General features: G+C 40.9%; 1 protein-coding gene across 1 annotated transcript in view; it reads right to left on the reverse strand.

Annotated features, from left to right (window-relative positions):
- The window catches only part of gfra4a (GDNF family receptor alpha 4a), a 151,662-nt gene that overhangs the window by 25,138 nt on the left and 102,916 nt on the right, over window positions 1-23,608 (reverse strand). Inside the window, exons 2-3 of the mRNA XM_005728669.1 lie at window positions 10,027-10,308; window positions 6,110-6,190 (exon numbers count right to left, since the gene is read on the reverse strand). Of these exons, the coding sequence (XP_005728726.1) occupies window positions 6,110-6,190; window positions 10,027-10,308 (363 nt within the window). The remainder of the gene's footprint in view (window positions 1-6,109; window positions 6,191-10,026; window positions 10,309-23,608) is intronic.

The following is a 23,608-nucleotide window of genomic DNA, read 5'->3' on the forward strand; positions in this document are numbered from 1 at the left end:
CCCTTCATCCATCTATCCATCTCCCCAGCACTCCCTCCCTACATCTGGGCCCATTCCTCACTCACCTGACTCCCTCCTTCCCTCGCCGCCCTCCTCCCTCGCTATGTGCCTGCCACCCGCGATGCCGCTATCGCCCCCACTCCATCTGTCTCGTCCCTTCCCCTGCTTAGCTCTCTCTCCCATCCATTCTTCCTCAACTTTGTCCATCTCTGCCTCCCTCAGTGCCCATGCTCCTGCTGACTTCTCGAGTAATGAGCCACCTTCTGTGGAGGCAGTGGAAACCCCTTTCATAAGCACCTTTTTTTCCCATTGTATTATTTCCCAATCCATCATTATATGTGTGCGTGTGTGTTTTTTTCCCAAGCGACCTTCCAGTCAATACGGCCATGATGACGCTCAGCTCCTCTGGCAGATAGTGCTGCTCATTAGTTTGTAAAGTGCCTGTAGTTGCGTCTCCTGGTGAGTTTGACTCTCACCAAGCTGTCATATAAAATATGAATGGCCTCAGAGAGAAGGCAAACAACCCATCGCAAAGCACAGGTTATTCCCAGCTTAACCAAGTAGCCAGCGGAGGGCAAGGGTGGAGTGCAGGTTGGAAAACTGGATCCAGTGTCTGCATACTTGGGGAGGAGAATATTCCCACACGCTTGAGTGTGAAATCCTTCACGCCATGGTTTTGTAACCTGTTATTTATTCAAAGGAGGCTCGCTGAGCATGCAGCACACTTATGTGTCATGCACTCGCATCCAAAAGTTACCCACAGCCCGGCGCTGCCACCGGGCCGACTGTAGATCGAACATACCGAGGATTATTATCCAGTCTCACACCAGATTCTGTAATGTTCAGGATTACGCGTCTAAATTTTAATTACGTGGTGCCAGTCTCTCTGTGTTTGGACAGTGACACATTCAGCTGTTTTGGCACCATCCTTCTAGCACAATGGATTTGAAAAATAGAAAGCAACTGAGCGTAAAGTACCTAAGCCTTAAAGGAAAACTCCAGCATTTGTCTATGAAAATCAAAAAAATGTGTGTCCAAAAAAAGAAAAGGAAAAAAAAAAACACAATCGCAAACTGCATGCTTGAAAAAGTGACGTGGAAATGTCTGTAGTTTAAAGGATGTGAAAGAAAGAGTGGATTATGCCACGTGAAACTTCTCAACTTCTTTTGTTCTGCGGTGAGCTTTCTCGCTTTCTCTCCCTTTAAAGCCACCAGTGTCTCTGAACGTGGTCAGATCCTTATTACACAAACATCTCACAAACAGAAGCCTTTTTAAAGACCACCTTGAAATATTACACAGTATAACAATGACTGTTCAGCTGATCTGGATGGAAACACAACACAAGCATTTTCTTCTTACCTTTGCTAAGTTTTTTGGTAGCGTATGAGTGCGTGCATGTCACTTTCTGTAAACATAATAGCTCAATTCACTCACTGGGCCCACGTCCTCATTTTAGATTTGACAGCATTTTAGTGGTAAAGGTGAACGCTTGGACATGAATTGAGCTGCGGTTTGGGGAAGGCCTCGAAGGGGACTGGCGACGGCTCCCAGGCCTGGCAGATCCACATGTACTAAATAGAAGTGAAGAAGTTAAAGAATTGAAAGGGGAAGGGAGGGAGGGGCACGTAAACGAGAATGACAGCTTGCAGAACTGGGAGCACGTAAATGAGAGCCGGAGGGAGCGTGTTTGGAGGCGTGGTCCCGCTCCTGAAATTCCAATATATAATCTCCAAAAAGTTTATAATGGATTCTGATAAAACTTTGTAGGGGTGTAGAGTGGGGTCATATTAACAAGCCATTCAACTTTGCCGTAAATCCACCAAGGTCTTCAAGGAAAACAGACAAAAAGCCTCATAACTTAGAAACTATGATTCTCACAGATGAGGTGTGTAATGTCAACACATAGAAAGTAACATATAAAGATTTAAAATATCATGCCACATTTGACCTCTGACCTTCAAGGTCTTTAGATTGATCTGGAGGTCAGAGTGATAAGAATGCTAATTACAATATATACACATAGATTTGTATTAACAATAAATAGGTATATAGGGAATATAGGGATTCTGAAACTCTGGAACTTTGACCTCTTCTCTCTTCGTCGAGGTCAAATAAGGTCAAACTTTAATAAAATGTCTTTTACTTTTAAAACTGTGTTTAAACGTCTTCTGCTTTGTGTATATTGGCAGGATTTAGGAAATGATACTGGCGTACGGGGATTCACACTACAGTTAGCATCCAAATATCAGGTCAAATTTGACCTCTGACCTCAGTTTTACATTTCCCATTTCTTTCAAGTTGACCCCAAAATGTGTTTATATCTTTAAAGAAACCTTTGTGAAGACACAGAGAATGAGCTGCCTTGTTACTAAGAAATATCCTGTATTATAATAGTATATAATAGACTCAAGGTATTCATGTCCAGTTATTTACAAATCACTGCCTGTTATCCATTACCTACTCCTACATAATGTTTAATAATCAAAGTAATCATCTGTCACGCCTGTGATCTCAGAGTGCCTCTTGTTCCAAAGAGGTTTGTATCTAAAAGGCTGATTGATTTTGCAAAGCTTGTGACAAACTTGAAGCATCGCTGTGAGGACAAAAGGACTGATCACACTCGGGTCAACGACGCATTAAAAAAAGTTTCTTTCTTGTTGCCCTACATCTGCTGCGCTTCAACAGAAAGCCTTTTCTCAGCATCACCGAGTTGACTTTAGTTAACTGATTAATTGTTAAAGGGTGAACTGTTCTGTTATTTGAATATTTCGCTAAATATGATGAGCTGGGACTCTGACTCGCATCTTCAAAAAGGGTCATTACTCTGTCTGAGGAGCGATGCTATAAGGGCGGAAAAACATCCATTAATCACGTCTTTGTTGTTTTGGCAGTTGACTTGTCGAGATGCATGGCACGGATGTCAACTATGACCCCTTGTGGAGGTACTGGAGCGAGATTTACCAGAAGGCGGTTACAGCGCGGGCCTGGTGCTGTTGTAATTCACGTCAGCCCAGGATGAGAGGCTTCGTTTTAAAAAAGCAGCATATGTATGTGATCACGTGTAAAAGGTGACAAGCACTAAACCTGAATTGTTTGGTATTTCTTATGGTTTTTGTGTGCATTTCTTTACAGTCTTTACAGATGCAAACACAGTTTCGGTTTATCCAATTTGCCTAATCTGTGATCTCACTAAATAATGCACAACAAGCCCGAAGAAAATGAATTGGTTAAGGAGATGAAGGTGAATGTTACAGCATGCACTATGCATTTCTGGGAGCCATGAATGGTGCTGAGCTGATATCGCCACTATAATGCACCGCTGAGATCCTTAGTGGGTTTGAAAAAAGCTGTTGTGGGAAGATCCTTGAAAATGAGAGAAGCTGTGCAGAGTAGCTCTGTTGTGGGGGAGTACATGTCTGGTTACAGTATAGAGTTGATACTTTTTTTTTACTTTATACAAGTCACTGCATTCACAGGTGGTAGTAATTACTTAGTATAGTGTTCTTATAATCTTAAACCAGCTTGTATGCTCTGTGGTCTGCACTCTAAAGCTCCATTTAGAGGAAAAGCCATGCTCTGCATCTCTGTATGCAGAGCATGGCTTACCTGTTACCTGTTACATAACCTGAATTTACCTTTAAGGCTATTATGCAAACTATGGCCTGAACTGCCCTCATCTCACCGTTAAATGCTTTCCCATCCATGAAAAGAGGATGTACAGTTTACCGGTGTCAACTTGCATTAGTTCAGGTTTGGAAACATGAAATTGGTATTTGACACTGATCCCTCATTGGTATTACCGGATGCCAAAATATAGAACTACCTTTAAATCCCATGATAAATACAATAAATATTACAGCTTGTGGGAAGAAGAAACCTCCTGTGGCACAGAGTGCTTCCACTCCACTCCTCACCTCACCTCACCTCTGTACATGACTAAAGTGTACACGCCACATACCCTAAATAGTACAAAATTGTGTAAAAACATAGAGACTTCTAATATTTATATTAATGTACTGGTCTCAAAAGAATTAAAGTAACACTTGAAAAATACATCAGATCTCAATGGGAAACAAAAATCATGCCAGATATCAATATGGACTGAGTATGTGTTAGGAACAGAAGAACGCCACATCGGTTAAATGAAATGGAAACTATCAGAGCAAGAAAGTTTAGTTTGCCAAAATTTTATTGCAGCAACTCAAAACTGTACTCAGTAGTTTGTTTGGCCCCCACATGCATGACTAACAATGTCAGAGCATGCTCCTAATGAAACAATGGATGGTGTCCTGTGAGATCTCCTCCCAGATCTGGATCGGGACATCACTGAGCTCTCTGAGGGGTAACCTGGATGGACAGAAACATAAAGTCTCTGGAAGTTTCTTCATCCTCCAGTAGCTTCCTGCATACTTTTGCCACATGAGGCCGGGCAATGTCGTTCCTGATGAGGGAATCAGGACCCACTGCACCAGTGTAGCGTCTGACAGTTTCATCCTGATACCTGATGGCAGTCAGGGTGCTGTTGACTAACCTGTAGAGGTTAGTCAAACGTTCCCTCTGGCTTCGTCAGACCCTTTCACATCTGTCACATTGGCTCAGGCTGAACCTGCTCTCATCTCTGAAAAGCACAGGACACCAGTGGCGAATCTTCTACTCTCTGGCAAATGCCAATCAGACACCACCGTGCTGAGCAGTGAGCACAGGGCCCACTAGAGGACGCTGGGCCTTCAGGTCACCCTCATGAAGTCTTTTTCTGATTGCTTGGTCAGAGGCATTCACATCAGTGTCCTGCTGGAGGTCATTTTGTAGCTCTGTCAGTGCACAAAGGAGCAGATACCGGTCTTGGTAATGGGTTAAGGACCTTCTACGTCCCTGTCTAGCTCTCCTAGATGAACTGCCTGCCTGCTGGAATCTAGTCCATGCTCTTGAGACTGTGCTGGGAGACACAGCAGATGGCACATATTGATGTGTCATCCTGGAAGGGTTGGACTGCCTGTGTAAGCTCTGTAAGGGCCAGGTATCACCTCAAGCTAATAGCAGTGACACTGAGTCTAGCCAAAATGCAAAACTAGTTAAAAAAAAAGAGTCAGATTTTGTGGGTTGTCTCATTGTTGCCACTCTAGTTCACCTCTTGTTAATGCCATTAACACCAAAGCAGTGGAAACTGATTAACAATCCCCTCTGCTACTTAACTGACCACATCAATATCACAAAGGTTTAATAGATTTGATGCTGGACTTTGATTAAAACGTGTTCCTTTTACTCAGCAGCGCATATTTAACATTTCTAACATTTATTATTTTGTGGTGGTAATTTTTAAACCCACCAATTTTCCTTTTGTTTCTTCTTCTTTCAAGACAATTTGGTTCATTTTCTCGTTGACCTGTTGGGTTTATGCTGGAAAAGGTGCATCAGGTTCTTCCTGATAGTATATCATGACAACTATCATTATACTCTGCTGTAATGCATGAATACCTTCCATAGAAATCACTTCATTTCAGTCATTACATTCACAGACTCTCTGAGTGTAACTGTTGTCAGAAAAACATAAAACACTTAACTTCACGTCCTCTGCAGTGGAAAAAAAGCAACTTGTCAGCTTTGTGCAGCCTCTGTCTTTTCCATTCCTCCAGAAGAAAACAAAGTGTTTTTTATATGAGTCAACAGCTCTGCCATTTTCTTTTTCTCGCCTCCTCTGTCTCTTTCTCCATGTAACCTCTTTTCTTTTCTTCTGTTTCTGTCGTTACTTCACACTCTGGCTTTCAGCTCTTTACCCACCGCAGCTTTGCTGCTTCCAGCTGCATTAAGTAAATAGGTAATTAATCTGTGCCTTGGGGGCTAACAGCAGCACATACCAACCCTGCAGCTTGCCCACAGGCTCGGAGGCAACACAAAAGCAAAGTGAGACTGTTACTCATCAAACGCTTCACAAAACCACCTGCATATCTGCTCTGTCAAAACAACGCAGAATCACAACTTGATCTGTTATTACTCTGACACGTAGTATAGTATAACCCACTTAGCCTTTTTTTGTTCTTAAAAATAGATACTTAACTTACTTAAATGACTTTTCCCCCCCTGGCTAGGCAGTAACTGCTCATTTGATTACCTGCAGCGATGGAGGCCAGACGAACGTAGTCAGTGCCCCTCTCCTCTGGTTCATATGGGTAGCTCTCCACCAGGCTGAGTCCTGCCAACACAGAGGAAAGCGAGTAGTTAGCTAAATGGCTTTTCTTCTTTTTAAAGATTTTTGCAAAGTCCTAAATCCCAGCGTGTAACACTGTTGAAGGATGTAGTGTTACTCATAAAAGCTATAGATGTGCACAAAGCTGCAAAACATGCAAACCCCTCACATTTGTGTAAATTACCACAGGCTATTAGAAATTAGCTAGTTACAGAAGTTGCTAGAAAATCAACCACACAGTGCTCAACAACCTTATTAGACCATCACACAATGTACGGCTTAATGCCACAGCTCAGCTGCCCTGAATTATATTTAAATGGAAAATGTAAATGAAAATAGTAAAAGGGCAACATGACAAAATCTCAGGTTTACAAAAGAAGGATTTTCTTGTAGTTTGATGCTTGCAACACGGACTGTAAAAAAATGTATTATGGTTTAGAAACATTCTTCAGCCGATTCAAAAGCAGGACATCATGAAGGTAGTCAGGCACAGAGAAAAATAAGAGATTTAAGACCCATGAAAGATAACAACAAGCTAAAAATTCAAATCAAAGGTAAACAGACAAATAAAAAACTCTAGAAGAATAAAATAGGGTAAATGGAACAGGGAAAACAAGGAAAGGACACAAGGAAGGAAAGAGACAAAGTTGAGACAGGACTATAGGTGCAGATGAGTAGTGCAAAATTCACTTAGGAGGGTTCGGGAGGAGGCCCCGGGGCAGACCCAGGACATGCTGGAGACATTATATCTCTGGCCTGGGAATGCCTTGGTGGAGGCTGTTTTGTGAGAGGAGGTGCCCGGGGAGAGGGAGGTCTGGGCTTCTCTGCATAGGCTGCTTGACCTGGCCCCGGATAAGCGGAAGAAGGTGGATGGATGGATGGATGGATGGATGGAAGGATGGGTTCTTAACTCATAAGTGCAACTAGTCCAAATAATTTTTGGATTCTGTCATCTGTGGAATGTAAAGTCTCTCAAAGATCCAGAGAAACCAGCTAGAAATCTTCACACAAGGAGAAAAAGGAGCAAATCTTTGAATAACTGTGATCTTCAGATCCTTGTGTGAAGATTCTTTAGTAGATGGTAAATGGCCTGTATTTGTATAGTGCTTTACTATATCTTAGATATCGCTGCATGGACTCAGGAACATTTTTGGAAACATCTGTCACTGAGCACAGATTACTGCTGCTTCCACAAGTTAAAACCATAAAGTGAAAACAACAACAATCGTGTTTTACCACATCTGGTCTGATGAGTCTTGATTTCTGCTGTGACACTGGAACCGTAGGATCAGATGTTGGACCTTTGGCTGAAAATCTAATCAGTGGTTCAGGTTGTTGTTGTTGGTGTAATGGTTTGATTGGCCCACTTTAGACATCTTTAGCATCGTTCACGTGCCACCTAAGTATTCCTGCTGACCCTGACTGTGTCATGTCACAAAGGTCAAATTGTCTTAATCTGATTATCTGATGACGAGTGACCAGATCTCAGTCCAGTAGAGCAGTGATTCCCAACCACTGTGCGTGCTGTGGAAGATTACCTGGTTCCACCTGATAAGCACTCTAAGGCTACGTTCACACTGCAGGTCTTAATGCTCAATTCAGATTTTTTGATCAAATCCGATTTTTTTTGTCTGCTCGTTCACACTACAAATAAAATGCGACAGCATACGTGCTCTAGTGTGAACGCTCAATGCGGCCCGCATGCGCAAAAGAAGACGTCACACACAACGCGCTCTGTTTAGACCCAAAGCAAACAGTATTGTTTGACAGATGGCCTTAATAAAGACTTCGGATTTTACGTTGCCCAATTTTTGCTTTAAGTTATTTTGTTATTTACATAATAATGTAAATAACCTAATAATGATCCTTATTGCTGTTTTAGAGGAGCGGTGCTTCAAAGGATAGTTGCAGATTTCTGTCAGAATCTGCAGATTATACAGTACAAACAAAATGTTCACGTTTCTCCAACGTTGTCTTCCCAAGAGTTTCACTGGATGGCCAGGAAGCGTTCACGATGTCTTCTCCGGAGCTGATAATTGGCGTCTGTCTTGTGTTAGTGACGTAAAAGACGGATTTAATGCGACATGACCGTTCAAACAGCAGTCGCTTTCTGAAACATCGGATATGTATCGGATTCAGTACCACATATGATAGTGACCCAGATCAGATTTGAAAATATCGGATTTGCGCTGTTCACACTGTCATACCATGATCGGATATGGCTCGCATAGGGTCAAAAAATCGGATTTGATGCACTTTCGCCTGCAGTGTGAACGTAGCCTAAGTGACTGCCGTATTGTGCAAAGCAATTACATTCTCTTCCACTAGAGGGCAGTACAACTACCTGCTCTAATTAAATGGGTTGCCAACTGCCAGTTGCATAATAGCAATACATAAATATTTGAAAGGAAAAAAGTAGCCAATCTGTCCTGGGTCCCGAAGAAAATTCCAACCCAGATGAAGGCCCTAGCATGAGTAGTGGTCAGAAGAAAGCAAAGAAGGACAAATTGATCCAATTCCGCTAAGCCTGGTGGCAGGGAAAAATGCTTTTTTGTGACATTTGGTGGTGTGCTGTGTGACTTTTCTAATGTGAAATACGTGCCATGGCTCCAAAAGGTTGGGAAACACTGCAGTAGAGCATGTTTGGGACATGATGGAACTGGAGGTTCATATCATGTGCAGCTGAAAAACCTGCAGGAACTGCGTAATGCCATCATGTCAATATGGTTTCAAATCTGTGAGGAATGTTTCCAGCACCTTGTTGAATCGATTTAAGGCACTTCTGAGGGTAAAAGTCGGTCCAATCGCATACTAGCAAGGTGTTCCTGGTGAATTAAGTGGGTAACCGTAATAGAAGTATATATATCTATCTATGACATAAAATGTTATTGATGTTTAAATATAAAGTACATGCAGTTAGAAAAATAAATATTTATTATTAGTGCTGAACTTGAAATGTAATGAATAAATATTTATTGGGGAGGAGCAACTGCCGTACATAAACGGATGTTTTAGTAATGTTTGGTTGACCAACAGTCCATTACATAAAATGCACGACAGAGGCGTGGTTGCTTGAAAGCATGCGTGTTGTTTTGTCTACGTGTTGCATGAAATTGACCTCATAAATGTTTTCTACAGACACTGATTGGTTTATCCGTACTTATATTTACATTGTTGTCAGCTTTGTTCTAGAGTCGAGCTTTTTCCATTTGGTCTGAATGTAAAAGCATACGCATTTTACAGGGCCTCTGGATCTTTATTTTTGTGCCACTATTCTGAGCGCACGTAAAAAAATGTGCAAGTACAAGTGTTGCATTTTGAGGAGAAATTTATTTTGAGCGAAGAAAAGCTAAGTTTGAGTGAACAAAAGTCATTGCTGCGTTTTTGCTATTATCAATATGCACACACAATGCTCAGTTTTCGACACAATAATGACTCTTTTCATTTCAGCCTGGAATCTACTGTCAAGCCATCTGGAGGTGGAAGTCTAATTCATGTGTACTGGGTGGCACACACTTGATAATCGCAGTGACATGATACCCCAACTTCTGCCCGCCTCTTTTAATGCTACTCAACTGAAGGAAATCCAGTTAGAGAAACTGTCCTCAAAAAATGGTTTCAAAAGTATCATAAAGTTCCACATTTAGCATGATTCAAAGCAATATGTTTTAAGTAGCATGGACTACATAATCAACAGTTCACTGTAACTATATATAGTTACAAGGATATTAATAATGAATAATAAAATAATGATTAAATTCACAGTTTTTGAAACAGCTTCTGGGTCCTGATCCGGATCCTGGTCCACCTACTGGTGACCTTGGGACTAATGCGAATCTTACCATGCAGCACAGATTGATGCAGACTCCAGTAGATACTCAGGCAGTTCTTCTCCTTCTTCATGCCTCGTTTACATTGGCAGCCATGCAGAGGAGTGGACAGAAGTGCCGTCATGGCGTTCTCACACTGGTTTCGCGCCCCGGGCCCCAGTTTCACGCTGCCGTCCCCTGCCACACACTGCCTGAGGGTGCGCAGTCGCGGGCTACAGGTGTCATCGCTGGAACAGGTGTCACCAGCACGCAGACAGTCCCTCCCACCCACAGAGAGGGCCATACGTGGGATTCCTGTGAGACAAGGGAGAGGACATGTTAGAGTCGTGATGGATTCTCGAGAGACAGCCGTGTAGATCTGTTTTGTCTTTGTTTGTTTTTTTCACGTACTGACAGTTGTATTAACCAGTTTTTGCTTTGCTAATCGGAGGTTATCAAAGGTGGAAACGCATCAGACAAAAGACTTTGACTTACTTTGAGGATAGAGAGTTAACAGACAAAAGGTCAGCCAACATATTTTGCCCTCCTGTTTATACAGGTGTAGCTACCATCCCCGTGTTTGTTTAATTATTGATCTCATTGGCTCATTTTCTGTACTCCCCGACAAAGCTGTTTTGCTACTTTGTGAAAGCATTACTTTCAAATTAAAAGCTAATTTAGTACGCACTCGCAACAGAGGATGACCTTCAGTCTTTAATATGAGTGAAGCTCCTGATAAAAGTCCACTTGTGCGCCCCTCATGTTTGTCATAAACTTGGAGTGCCCGTGTCCCATAATGTGAAACTTGTCGGCACACTATCATGGGGGATAATCAAAAAATGTTCACGGCTAATTTGTGCACTAGAGTAGTTAAAGCTCTCCAGACTTACAGTGGGGATTCATAACGTTTTATTTGCTCCCCCCGCGATGAGAGAGCTCACTTTGACGTGCGTAGCTGATGGGTTTGCTCCTTTAAGCAAATCAAAACAAACTGCTGTAAATAAATGCGAAGTATTTATGACTCGCTGGTTCATCTCTAAGACAAAGCAATTGAGCTGAATTTAATAATTGGATTACATTTTCACATCCCTCGTCAGCAGCCATCAAACACGGTCAATGATTCCTCTTGCCAGTAAAAAAAAACAACAAAAAAAATTACATTCATAAACCCGAGGGGTGCGCTATATTATTCATGAATTCATACACATGTCACATGAAATCCATCTGGTGCCACTGACTAGGTTTTGATGAAACTTGTATCTCACCAATACATTCTGACGTGTTCTAAATTACACTGAAGCGTTTCAGCTCCAGTCAAAACAAAGTGTCATATTTGTTACAGATTGGCCCAGAGAGCAGCTGTATTAGTTGCGGGGGGACAACATTTTTACCATCTGCCTTTTTATTTCATGTGGCACTAATAACATGCAAGCTTTATTCCCCTAAGGACAATATTTATTTCCAGCTGTCTAAGAGTTCCTGTTTAATATTCAAAATATACAGTGCATGTAACATTAAATGAAACATCTTATTATTAGAGTAAAAAAAAAAAGAAGAAGCTAGAAGTGAGTGAAAAATGCTAAAAAATAAAGAGCTAAATAAGAGTGTACAGTGGTGATAGCCCGTTTTTGCCTCTAATTGGGCTCATTAATGAAAGGATCAGTAATTTTTTTTGCCATGTAAACTATCTTAAGCTGCAAATGCTAATGTTTGTCTACTGACAATGCAAATTTGCAGAGGAACAACAGGATATGAGGTTAGACATCTCCACTGTCTTATGCAAATAGTTAATTATTTTGATGCTAACTGCTAACATGGATGTCATAAGTTTGTCAGGCTCGTAAGCAAAAGTACTGCGAGAGCTGAAACTTTAAATTGGACGATGGTGCAAGGAAACTTAAGAGTACAGCACCAAATTCTTTGGCAATCAATCAAATAGTTTTATTTTATTCATGTCACCATGGCGACTCAAGAGGAGAATGACAGATGTCGAGATTCAGATTCCCAAAGATTGGATCAAAGTAATGTAATGACCAACAATGCCTCCTCAACACTTTCTGCAAAAAATAAATAAATAAAAAAGAGTTAAAATATTGTCTTTTAGTGACATTTTGTGTCTTTATTTCATAGCTGCAGAGAAGAAAGGGAAATGTAAGGAGAGAAAGTGGTGCAAATTGAAGTAACTGAACCTGGGACTTGCTGAATTTGTGCTCTAGCCACACTGCTTCTGGGTTTCTCCGCAAAACTTAATTTTTAACTGTTGTGGATATCCTGAAGTTTTAAACACTGCATATATGTCAGGCTGGATTTTGGTGAAAAGCATCTAAAACATCTCGATGCACCAAGAACGCTTGAATATCAGGGAATGGTGCAGCTATAAAATATCAACTTTTCATGTTTGCGTACACCAAAGTGAAAATTTAAGGCCTAAATGAGACATACAGGCCAGTTACAGCTTAATAAAATTGAATTCCATCTCACTAACTGTGGGTTAGTTTTAGACTAACCCACAAAACTGTCAGAATTGCTCATCCCTGTTTGACTCAGACTGTCACTCTCCCTGGATGGATCTCGGGGGTCGATCAGATAAAACAAAAGGTTACAACTTCTTTGGCTGAAGCCTTCCACACTCGTGAAGAAAATGGGTTAACTGCCACGTGCCCGGCTGGATACGTCTCAACTGTGCCGAGGAATGAGCTAATCCAGCGGCGGCCTGTCAATAAAAAACTTAGACAGTGAGGCAAGAAGCTTGTTGCTATGTTTGTGGATGCTGCTGAGAGAAAGCATCTGCCACTCAAGTGAAGAGCTCATTTTTGCTGAGGTCTTGACAGGCAGAACTTATTGTGCCAAACAACAACAACAACAACAACTACAAAAGAACCCACCTCCCTCCTCACCAAATCAGTTATTTCACTATAGAATCTTAAAATCTGATGTATCTTATGTAAAGCACGGGGCGGTGGGGAGAGAAAAAAAGAACTGCAGGGTGAGATAATGTCATTCGTTTTTGATGCAAATCAGCTCTGCTTGAGAGTTTTCTTGGATCAAAGGATGGTACCTAGGAAAGAAAAAGTGGAGGAATCTGCCGTATGTCAAGATGTTTCACTCGCTCTAAGAAACCCCTAAAAAGTCAGATTCGCATTGGAAACGCGCAACATTGCCTCATCCCCGTGGCGGTATTCCTTCACTGGAGGTGAGGAGAAACAATATTTAAACACATTTGGAGTTGCTTCGTTTTGCTTCTCTCACGCGAGTGCGTTTGAACCGCAGGTGAGGGCTGGATTCGTGGGTGGCGCGCGTGCGTGCGTGTGTGGCTGTGTGTGGGTGTTCTGGTTTAGAAGGTGGAGCAGAGAGGAAACTTAAAGCAGAGTTTTCCTTGCAATTGGTTTCAAGTATGGTGGGGGCGGTTGGGGGTGGGGGAGAGCTCCTGTGAGCAGTGGCAGTGCGAATCTTATTAAACTGCAACTAATCCAGTGTGGAGAGAGGTTTGATATTTGTCTGAGGAATTAAGCAGCACTCCAGATTGCCAGAGATAACTGTTTGCCTGGAAACAGAGCCGCGGCGCACCGGCAGTTCAAAGACAGACAGTCAAAACCAATTAGGAGAAATCAGTTGCCTTGTCATTCAAATTCGTTCCATCCTATATCACTTCCTGTTTACCCCACCGAGGTAAATAAACTATTTGGGCACCCTCTCTATCTCTCTCTCTCTGCTTTTTTGTTTCTCTTCCTGCTTTTCCACTGATTCCCTCTTTCACGCCATGCTTTCCCCACATTCTTCCTGTCATGGCCCCCTACCCAGCTTGCGCTAAAACACACCTGGTACAGTTCAAAGAGAAGATTCTGAAATCAGAGAAACATTTTAGTAAATAAACGTTTTTTTTTATGGAAAGAAAATGAAGAAGCAGACAAACACAACACTGAATTCACTTGTCATTCCTGTGATGTCGGGCCAATTTGGCTTTATTCTTAGAGCCGGAAACAAAAACAGACACGAAGAATTAACAATGTTTTTTTTTTTTTGACAGGGAAACCATGGAAGTGCTCACATTAGCAATAACAGGGGGGGAAATGATTGTGTTTTAAATGGCGGCACAGCGGACCGCGAATTCAAAACAACCGTGGAAAGCACGTCACGTGTCAATTCACAGTGCAAAGAATGAATCACTGCCAGTATCCTTTAAAAATCTATGAGCTCCATCAAAAGCGTCGCGTTCTCTTATGTCACATGAAAGGAGCTGAGAAATGCTTAATAACTGACGTCCATCACTGCAAGCAGTTCATGAAAAGAATGATTATGATTAAAGGGTGTGGAGGACAGCCAAGCCAATAATAAAACGATGTAGTATTCAAAACATGCTGTGTGCTTGAACCAGAATCATGTTAAGATTTCCTAATGAGAGAATCCGAGTAGAAACCACTCGCTGTCTGTTACAGGGGAAGGAATCCTTTTTAATTTCCCGGTGCTCTGAGCTTTTTACATCTTCTAATTTTGTTTTTCCATCTTCAGGTTTTTCATTTTCTTCTTTTTAATTTATTTATTTTTTCTAGAAATACAGTGTTTGATCTGCAGTTGAGCTGCAGTTCCTTAAATAGCTTAGAGGCTCCAAAGATTAGTTCCCATAGAATCTGGTGTTAAAGTGACTAAGTTCAGAGAGAAAAATTAGTTTATGCGGTACAATGTTCACAATCTCAGTAGCTAATAGTCTTTATAACATGTGATTTCTGTATAACTCACTAAGTTCGGGGTGTAGCTCCTTTGGCTGACAGGAGTCCTCACAGGCAGCTATCAGGCAGAAAATCAGGATGAAAGTGGACATAAAGCTGCGGCTTCCACAGACAGAGTTACAAATATAATGGATGATGTCATGTTGTAAATGCTCATCCTTTTGCAAAGTGCAACACTACAGTCGCGAATCTAGTCACATACATCGCTCAGGTGTGATTTTGACACCTTCTTCCACACGCAGTCTTCAAATCCTGAAGGTTTCGTGGGCTCCTTCTGTGAACTCTGAGCTTCAGTTCTTTCTATAAATTTTCAGGGCAGGTGATTGGCTGGGCCATTCTAGCCGCTTTATTTTCTTTATCTGAAACCAAATGAAAGAGTTTCCTTGGCTGTGTGTTTGGGATCATCGCCTTGCTGAAACATCCACCCTCTTTTCATCTTCATCATCCTAGGAGATGACAGCAGAATTTATTTTTTTTATCGAGAATGTCTCAAAACATTTTTCCATTCATTCCTCCTTCAATTACACGAAGAGTGCCAGGGCCTTATACTTAAAAACAGCCCCACCTCCAAACTTCACTGGTGGTCTGGTGTTTTTGGGGTGATATGCAGTGCCTTTTGACCTCCAAACATGGTGCTCAGATTATATGTCACAGGCTTGTCTAAATGTTGTGCTTCACCATGCTTTATCTTCAGAAATGGAGTTTTGCCTTGTCCCTGCTGATTTCAGGTGTTTTTGAAGCTCTCCACAAGTGGCTCTTGGACAACTCTTCTTATAATGTTTTTATCTCTTCTGTCTGAAATCTTGTAGGGAGCACCTGGTCGTGGCTGGTTTTTGGTGAAATAATATACAATCAACATTTTTGCTCGAGCTCACTAGTTTTACTCATCATGAGATGTTTCTTGTGTGACACCTTTTATAGGCTGTCAGTCGGGACTGAACCAGCTGATATGAATTTGCACTCATTGGCAGGATTGCTTTCTAATTACTGACAGATTCTGGCTGGTGTCATGACTTTCCATGCCTTTTTGCACCTCCTGTTCTTTATGTGTTCAATACTTTTCTCCCCTTATCATTGCACATTACTTAATTTATGGTTTGATTTCTTTGCATGTGTGGATTGGATGGGTTTTTACTGTCATCTGGTAAGAACTGTATGTCAATAACACCTTTACAAATATATTTTAAATTGCTAACGTGTTCAATACTTATTTTACCTGCAGTATGTTGTGTGTACTCGGTGTACTATGAATACCCAGTATCATAACTGGCAAAAAGTTCTGTATAAAAGCCTCTCCCCTCATCCTCTGCTATAGCAGAATGAGATGGACCATCGACTAATTTCCAGCCTTTAAAAAGCACTTATGTTAATAGAAATGCCAGTGCTAGCTAGCTAACAGCCATTTTCATTTTTTACAATAACTGCATTGTGTTTAACTTCACACAACTCTACCCTATGGAAGCTCAAGCACTAGTATGTGAGCAGTCTACTAACACAAGTGTCTGAATGAAGATACTGTAGCCATCAAAAACATTAGTGAAGCTTTAGCTGCCATATACAGCTTGCTGGAAAAACATCAATGGTGGAAAAACAAGTCAGCTGCTGTCAGTGCTGCTGCTGTTCCAAAATAGTGATATAAAGCAATAAGACTTATTGGTGCCACACTTGTGGGCCATGAAAGTAAATAGACATTGTGTATGAAACTTAATTTATCTTATTGAACTTGCCCAAGAGGTAGCAAAAAAAGCTTTCTTTACATACTGTTTAGAAAGACTATTCCCAATATCACCATATAAAAACCCCACCAAAAACAACTGCCCAGTCTTTAACTCAGTATAAAGCAAGCATTCCACTCTTTGCTAAATGTTCCAGCTACAAGTTTCAAACACTGACGTAACAAAGATCTGGACCTGTAACTGATGACTGAAGTTTGTTATCTCTATTTGAGCTGATGCAGTCTCCATGCTGCTTGTAGTTTTTTTCTTCTTCTTCTGATTTGACTAGAAAAAAAAAATCTTTTGCTTCATCAGTCGCGCTACAGCTGAGTAACTTGCTATAAGACAATATCATGAATCTTATTAAGGATAACAGCCTCTTGAATTGTTTGGTAAATCTTTGACAGCACTACCAAGGGACAATGCTTTTGTTATTGTATTGTAGCTCCCTATTAGCTAACCGTGCCTCCCTGAACACTTTTTAACCGAGATGACTCACAGTGTCTGCTGGGGCTTTTCTGCTCCGTTGTTGCTCTTTTTTTCACAGCTACTAATAATGCCCTCTCTCCTCCCCACCAGTTTTGCCAAAAATGCAATATTCTTCCCATAAATGCATGGACACGTCAGTGTCAAAGATCCCACATGCTTGCATTAATGTCCGCATAGCAGTAAAAAAAAAAAACAAAACCCAAAAGAATATAAGCATGTTAGCATAACTTTAGTTTGTATTAAAGTCTCCTTGGACAACAACTTGCAATGCATGATGAAATTTAGAGACGATCCAAAGTACTCTGGCTATGATGCAGAATACTAATGCTCTTCCCAGATTCCTCAGTGACTAATCCATCCCAAAGAATGTCAATATTATTCCACAGCCGTTTCAGAAAAAAACATGCAAATGCAAGTTGGGCATTTTTGCTCTTTTTTTTCTCTATTTTTCTGTCTTCTTCGAATTCAAATGTGTATCATTTATCCAGAAAGTAAACGGAAAAAAGTAGCAAAAAAAAAAATCAATTTTTTCCAGTGAGAAAGTAACTTTACCCCTTTAATATAAAGATCATGCTTTTTGCCGAGACATTTATGTTTTGCAAGATAATATTAAATTGATTTTAGACTGAGCTTCAGTGATAGGAATGATGTGAAAGAATTTAATTATTATTATGCTAAAGTTAGATTACAAGATCAGAGTTTGAAAAGATATGGAAAAAGGCTCAGTACTTCAAAAAAGTACTGACACTAATATTATAATAATGAATGTGGGTTTAAATGTGAATTACAGATACAGCATGAGAGAAATGGTAAATGGTAAATGGCCTGTATTTGTATAGCGCTTTACTAGTCCCTAAGGACCCCAAAGTGCTTTACACGTCCAGTCATCCACCCAGTCATCCACCCATCCACACACACATTCACACAGAGAAGAATAATATGTAATAGAATTGACAGCATTTGGCACTTTAAGGTAGAAATCAAGCAAACTGTTGAAGCCCAGTGGTAGACTCGAGCATTTTACCTGTTTTCCCTCAACCACATTTCAGAGGTAAATGTATTTGCTCTTACATGGAAAGTCTGAAGTGTCCAGGTCCAAGCCAGCTGAGCAAACTCAGTCTGTTGATGATGAGGAGGACTATGTGATTCAGTGAAAATTCCCAGAAAAGCCAGACAGTGTTTGTCGACTACTTTTTCTGTAGGTGGCCAAACAGAAGAAATGAAGGCAATGGTGAGTTATTTTGTTTTTAGAAGTCTTCTTTGTGAAAGGCCAGTACAAAAAATTGGGGGTGACTTTTAAAAAAAAGGTAAAAGAGCAAAGTTGAGTTTGGAAGAACTGAGGACTGAGCAGCAAATTCAGCTGTAGACAGTGTGAGGTCTTTGTGGGAGAGCAAAGAATCTCCATTCCCTTTTCCCACACAAAGATTTTAGATGTCCAGTGTTGGTCAGTATTTTTTTCCCCCGATGGATCTGAAAAAGTGAATCCTTGGACTACTGAGTGTTTGGTCCAAATTGACTGTTCAGCCACTAGAGAAGTGATGCCAAGTTCATCTTATGCTGAATCCTTTCCAGCTATGATAACCAACTTACAACACCAGGGAGACCACTTAGTTAAACAGCAAAAACAACACATTATTGTTATTCTTATTGTTTACGACTCTTTGGGGATTTTATATCAGAATTGCGCCTCTTGTTAAGTCTACACAGAAATCTACAAGTACAGTCAGACAGAGAAGAAAATAATACCATGTCCTTGTTAGTCCTTGTTGGTCCTGTCCTAAGCCTGGATAAATGGGAGGGTTGCAGGAGGGTGTCAGGTGTAATAATCAGCCCCAAACCAAAAACCTTTAACCTAACAAGATTATTGTAATTGGGAGAACAACAAAACTGGAGTTGCCAGAACTAAATCTAGCTAAAATCAACAACAGTCAAAACTTGAGAAAACGCAAAAAGCTACCTTTATATTGAGTTTTCTCAACTTTACAGACTAAAAGGTCTGTTAAATACAGTCTCTTACATATCCCAAATCTATTCACCAAAACTTTGATATTCCCCATATCCCTGATTCTTCTCAGTCCTCCAGCAGCCTGTTTTGGTAGCTATTTGAATACGATTTGCATCATTCATGACAGCCTGCTCTAACTGGCAAGAGGTGTCGCTTTAAGTTATCCTTCAGCCAATCAGAATACTACCTAATAAATAATGGAAATTCCCCCACGTCATTTGCAATGCTGCAAGTAATAGCTTCAACTGCAAAGGTAAGACTATGTGGCACTCGATGAACCAGAGTTTGATCCTAAACGGGAAAAGGAAAATTAGAATGATCAGACTTATTTCTTCCAACTGAAATAGAAGTTGCATTCATAGCTAGCTGATAACAAAGGGAAGATTAGTCCATCCTAGCATGAATATTTATCCTATGAAAAACTATAGAATGAATTTCTAGCTGTTGATCAACCAGCAATATTATACGTCCAATGCTCTATCCATCAAATAACGTGGATAACCTCACCTCATCACCTCAAGCCACCAAATATTTCAAGCCAAAGTCATAAGCAGGAGTGTGTTGTGGAAAGTGATCCAATGATCCTGTGCACACAATAGCTGTCAACAAGACATCCTATGTTTTTTGTTTGTTTGTTTGTTTGTTAATGTGCTGCTCGGGAAGAAGAAGCCGAACGTGCTTGTTCAGCTTCTTCTTGTTCATGTTGATTGAGAAAGCCTGGTACAAAGAAGGAACTTATGTGAAGTCCAACAGATGTTCTGTTGCAGACCACAACGCTGGTAGAAAAATACTCTTAAAATGATGTCAGCTCGTGAGTAAAATGCCGAGAGAGGACAGATTGAACAGGCAGTGTTTTCTTGAACTGGATATTTTTTTAGTGCCAGGAAATCCATGAAGTGTCAGTCCAGATGTAATTGTTGCCAATTTTCTCAGTTAGAGAGCAATCTGGGGAAATAAGGCTATTTGTTTCATCTTTTGTCTGGGTGCTGTCTTCTGACCTTACAATCCTTACTGCTTTTTGGCTTTAACACTTGTAGACTTTACTGTGGATTGCTGTCACATATAGGATGTTGGGACAGAACCTTATTTCTACAAATAAAATAAAAAATACAGATAAAATACTGATAAGTTTAAATTACTCGGAGCAATTTTTGCTTTTAATGTTTTGCTCTCACAGTCCAAATTTCAAGTGAACCCTAAACACCCTACGAGGGAATCATAGAGGTTGCTGCCATGAGGTACATGTGAAGATGATCTTGGGGGGTTATGAGCAACAGATTGTGAGAACTTTTGACCATTTATTGCTATGAATAAAACGTTTGAGAGAAAGGCATGTTAGCAGACTACTTGGTGCAGTACCAGTCATTCTTTTCAATCATTGGCACCTTCTGGACAATTCAAGGAAGTTGTCCCTGGGATTTTTGTAAGCCTGTCTACTGTTAGCTTGCTGCCACTGATGAGCATAGTAACTGTTATGAAATAATTATTCCCATATGTTTCCATTTCTAATGGCTTTGTTTTTTTCCCAAGCAGAGACTTTTATAGTTCAACGACATCCACTGTTCTGATGATCAGTTCTTGCCACATGTGGCTAAAAGCCTGGATTTCATCCCTTTTATGAAGTGATAGAATGGCTGTCTAGGAAATCTCAGAAGGCGCCTGAAAGACAACCTCAACAGTCTTCCCGAACACCTGCCGCACCGAGGTTTTACAATTCCTTATCTGCCCTGAGTGCTAAAGCAAAGCTCAGAAAGCATCGGTCTCCGTCAGAGCTGCTGTTGTTCTTGGGTTCCCATTTATAACAAGCCCCAAACACTTTCTGAGCACAGCACAGGCAAAGTCAAGAGTTTCCAAAAGAAATTTTATTATGACACCCTGTCTCCAACCTCTGTCTGTGAAAAACAAAAAGATGCTTTGCACATTTGGTGTGGTTCATGATCAGTATGGATGGGAATCCATAGGCAGAGGTATTACAGTCTACCCTGTTGGCATTATTTTTCTTCCTTGCATCCACCTTTCAATGCTTCTCTATTATAACTATTGTTCCCACTGGCATTTGGCCCATTTTAAGGCGATATATTGTTGCTTTCTCACATAAAGGTTTTTATATTTCTCTAATGATATTTTTATTCTCATGAACTGCTATATCCTCACCGTCCTCCAGAGACAAGGTGCTATAAAGTCTGATTGGAGCACAGAAGGAAGCATTAAAGAAAAAATAAAAACCCTACGTTCTCTCACTTTCTAAATACACATGCCAAAATAGCTGCACTCCCCTCCTCCTTCCTGCATCATCGCCTATCTCTTCTTCTTTTTGTTATAAGAACACATGAAGCTGTGAATACACACAGACACCGAAATGAACAGAGCTGCTGTTTCTCCGCTTGCACACACACACTATGTGCAGATTGCAAATAAACATCAAACACAGCACACTCGTACCCAGTCTCTTGTGTGTCGCACACAACCGCACATTCTTATTATTGTTTCATTTTTTTTGCTTCTTCTTCTGTTTTTTTTATGCCGCATGCACAGAAAAATGAAACGTCACGGCCAAAATACACAAATACGCCTCGGTGTTCCTCACATGCCCTGAACATGCTCTCCGCTGATACCTCACCTCTTCGCTTCATCTCCCCGGGACACCCTACGTCTGCATTAACTAGGGTCGAGCCAGAAAACATAGTTGTGTGTGTGTGCGCACATATTGCTACCTGTCTGCATCCACAGTTTTGTTGCTGAGGATTACAAATGTGCCTCTTTCCTGTCAGCATCCTCCTTGCGTTTTTCTGTTTACAGCATTTATGTGCGAGCACGCTCTTACACAAACATTTGTGTAAAAAATTTTTTTTTGTCTTTTTGTGCAGGTGGAAATAATTTTATTGTTTGAGTTAATCCCAAGTGGGCAGAACAACAGAAACAAAGCTTCTCCGATGCTTTGTTCAGAGTAACTTGAGAGAGAGAGAGAAGCAGGGAACTACTTATTCATATTTTTAAAACATTTTTTTTTTTCACCAAAGGCTCGTCATTTATCATCTTGTGGGGCCATCAGGTTAATTAACAAGGTTACCTAGGCAGCCCAAGGCTACTGTGTCTTGGTCTTGCGTTGAAGCATCGGTGCCAGTGCACTGATTATCTGAACCAGATTTTTACAAGGCTTGAAAATTCATTTTGTCCACATGAGGAATTCCATCTGCAATTAGCTTTTGCTTCTTACGTAGTTCATTTATGCCTTGGCTGCTCTGACCATGTTATGTCACATCCTGGTTTGCAAATTAACAGATCCAAATGAACAAATTAAAGGAGAAAAAGAGAAATCGGGAAATACATCATGAACATAGGTGTGTCTATACAGGGCATTAACACTAACTGACTAGTTTAAAGAAAATTGGATTAAAAACAATCTATGGCTTTTGCACAAGTCTAGTAAAGGTCTGCCTGCACTGCTTTATATTTGAGCTCTTCGTGCAATTCTATTCGTTTCATCACTCCTGCTTCGGTTCTGTTGTCGTCTCCCAGATCCAATAATCTTCTGTGAATCAGTCCCCTTTTCTTTAGGACTCAATGATATTCTCTGACTCTGCCTTCCGGACTCTCCTTCACATCTCCACCTGATCCCAGACACCATATTTCCTGTCTTTGTTGGGGGTGCCACTCTGCCACGATGCTTCGTTAGAATCTGACCTTAAAATCCTTCATTGTTCAAACTTGGTACCGCAGTAAAAACGTTACCATACATGTGTGTGTCACATGTAAAGCATAAAGGAATATTTCCTCAAATGAGAACACACACAAGAACACACTTAAAGGGTTCCCAGACTGGGAAACAGCTTTATGGAAAAAAAAGATGTCACAGCATATAGCTTCCTGTATATGTGGGTGCATAGCTGCCATGCTGACCCCTGTCTGGCATCAAAAGTGCCTTAGTGGCTTCTGAGTGTCAGAACTGGACCATGAAAGACCATGAAAGAAGATGCAATGAATCATATTTTCTTTTACATCCATCATCAGGTGAGATGGCGGCACGGCAGTGTAAAGCTCTCTGCAATGTTCTGCTGCAAAGCCTTAAGCCCTGGCATTCATGCTGATGATCCTTTGACACGTGCCTCCTCCTCCTGCAGACCACAGACGTCATTCTTGATGACAGCAGTGGGCAAGATAGCATGATAATGCACCCTGCCGCATAAACTGCTCAAGAGTAGTTTGAAGAACATCACATAGTGTTTACGTCTGTGGGATGTGCGAGGAAAACAAGCCCATTCCCTGGTGGCCCACCTCACAACTTCCAAGACTTGAAAGATCTGCTGAACCTTGTTGCTGGGACACTTTAAGAGGTCTTGTGGAGCTGAAGCCTTAACATGTCAGAACAATTTTAATGGCAATTTCCGTTCCCCCTGTCAGTGTTTTTAAATATATATTTTAACAAATTTGCTAAAGGGCGGATTATTTTAGGAGGGAAGGGTGTTGTTAATCAACAAACATAAGACCTCATAAAAAAATCTCTTTCACCTGTGTGGAAAAACAACAAGCTAACCGCTTTTAGGAACCAATACAACACTACCTGTGTCAAACAAAAATAATGACGATGGGACACTCATTACTGGTGATGATGAGAGCAAAACAAAACAAGAGACTCAACATTCTCAAGGAGCAATCAGCCAACGTGAACGCATTAACAT

This window comes from Pundamilia nyererei, unplaced genomic scaffold (genome assembly GCF_000239375.1).
Source record: "Pundamilia nyererei isolate P.nyererei 1_Seehausen unplaced genomic scaffold, PunNye1.0 scaffold00029, whole genome shotgun sequence".
NCBI lineage: Eukaryota > Metazoa > Chordata > Actinopteri > Cichliformes > Cichlidae > Pundamilia > Pundamilia nyererei.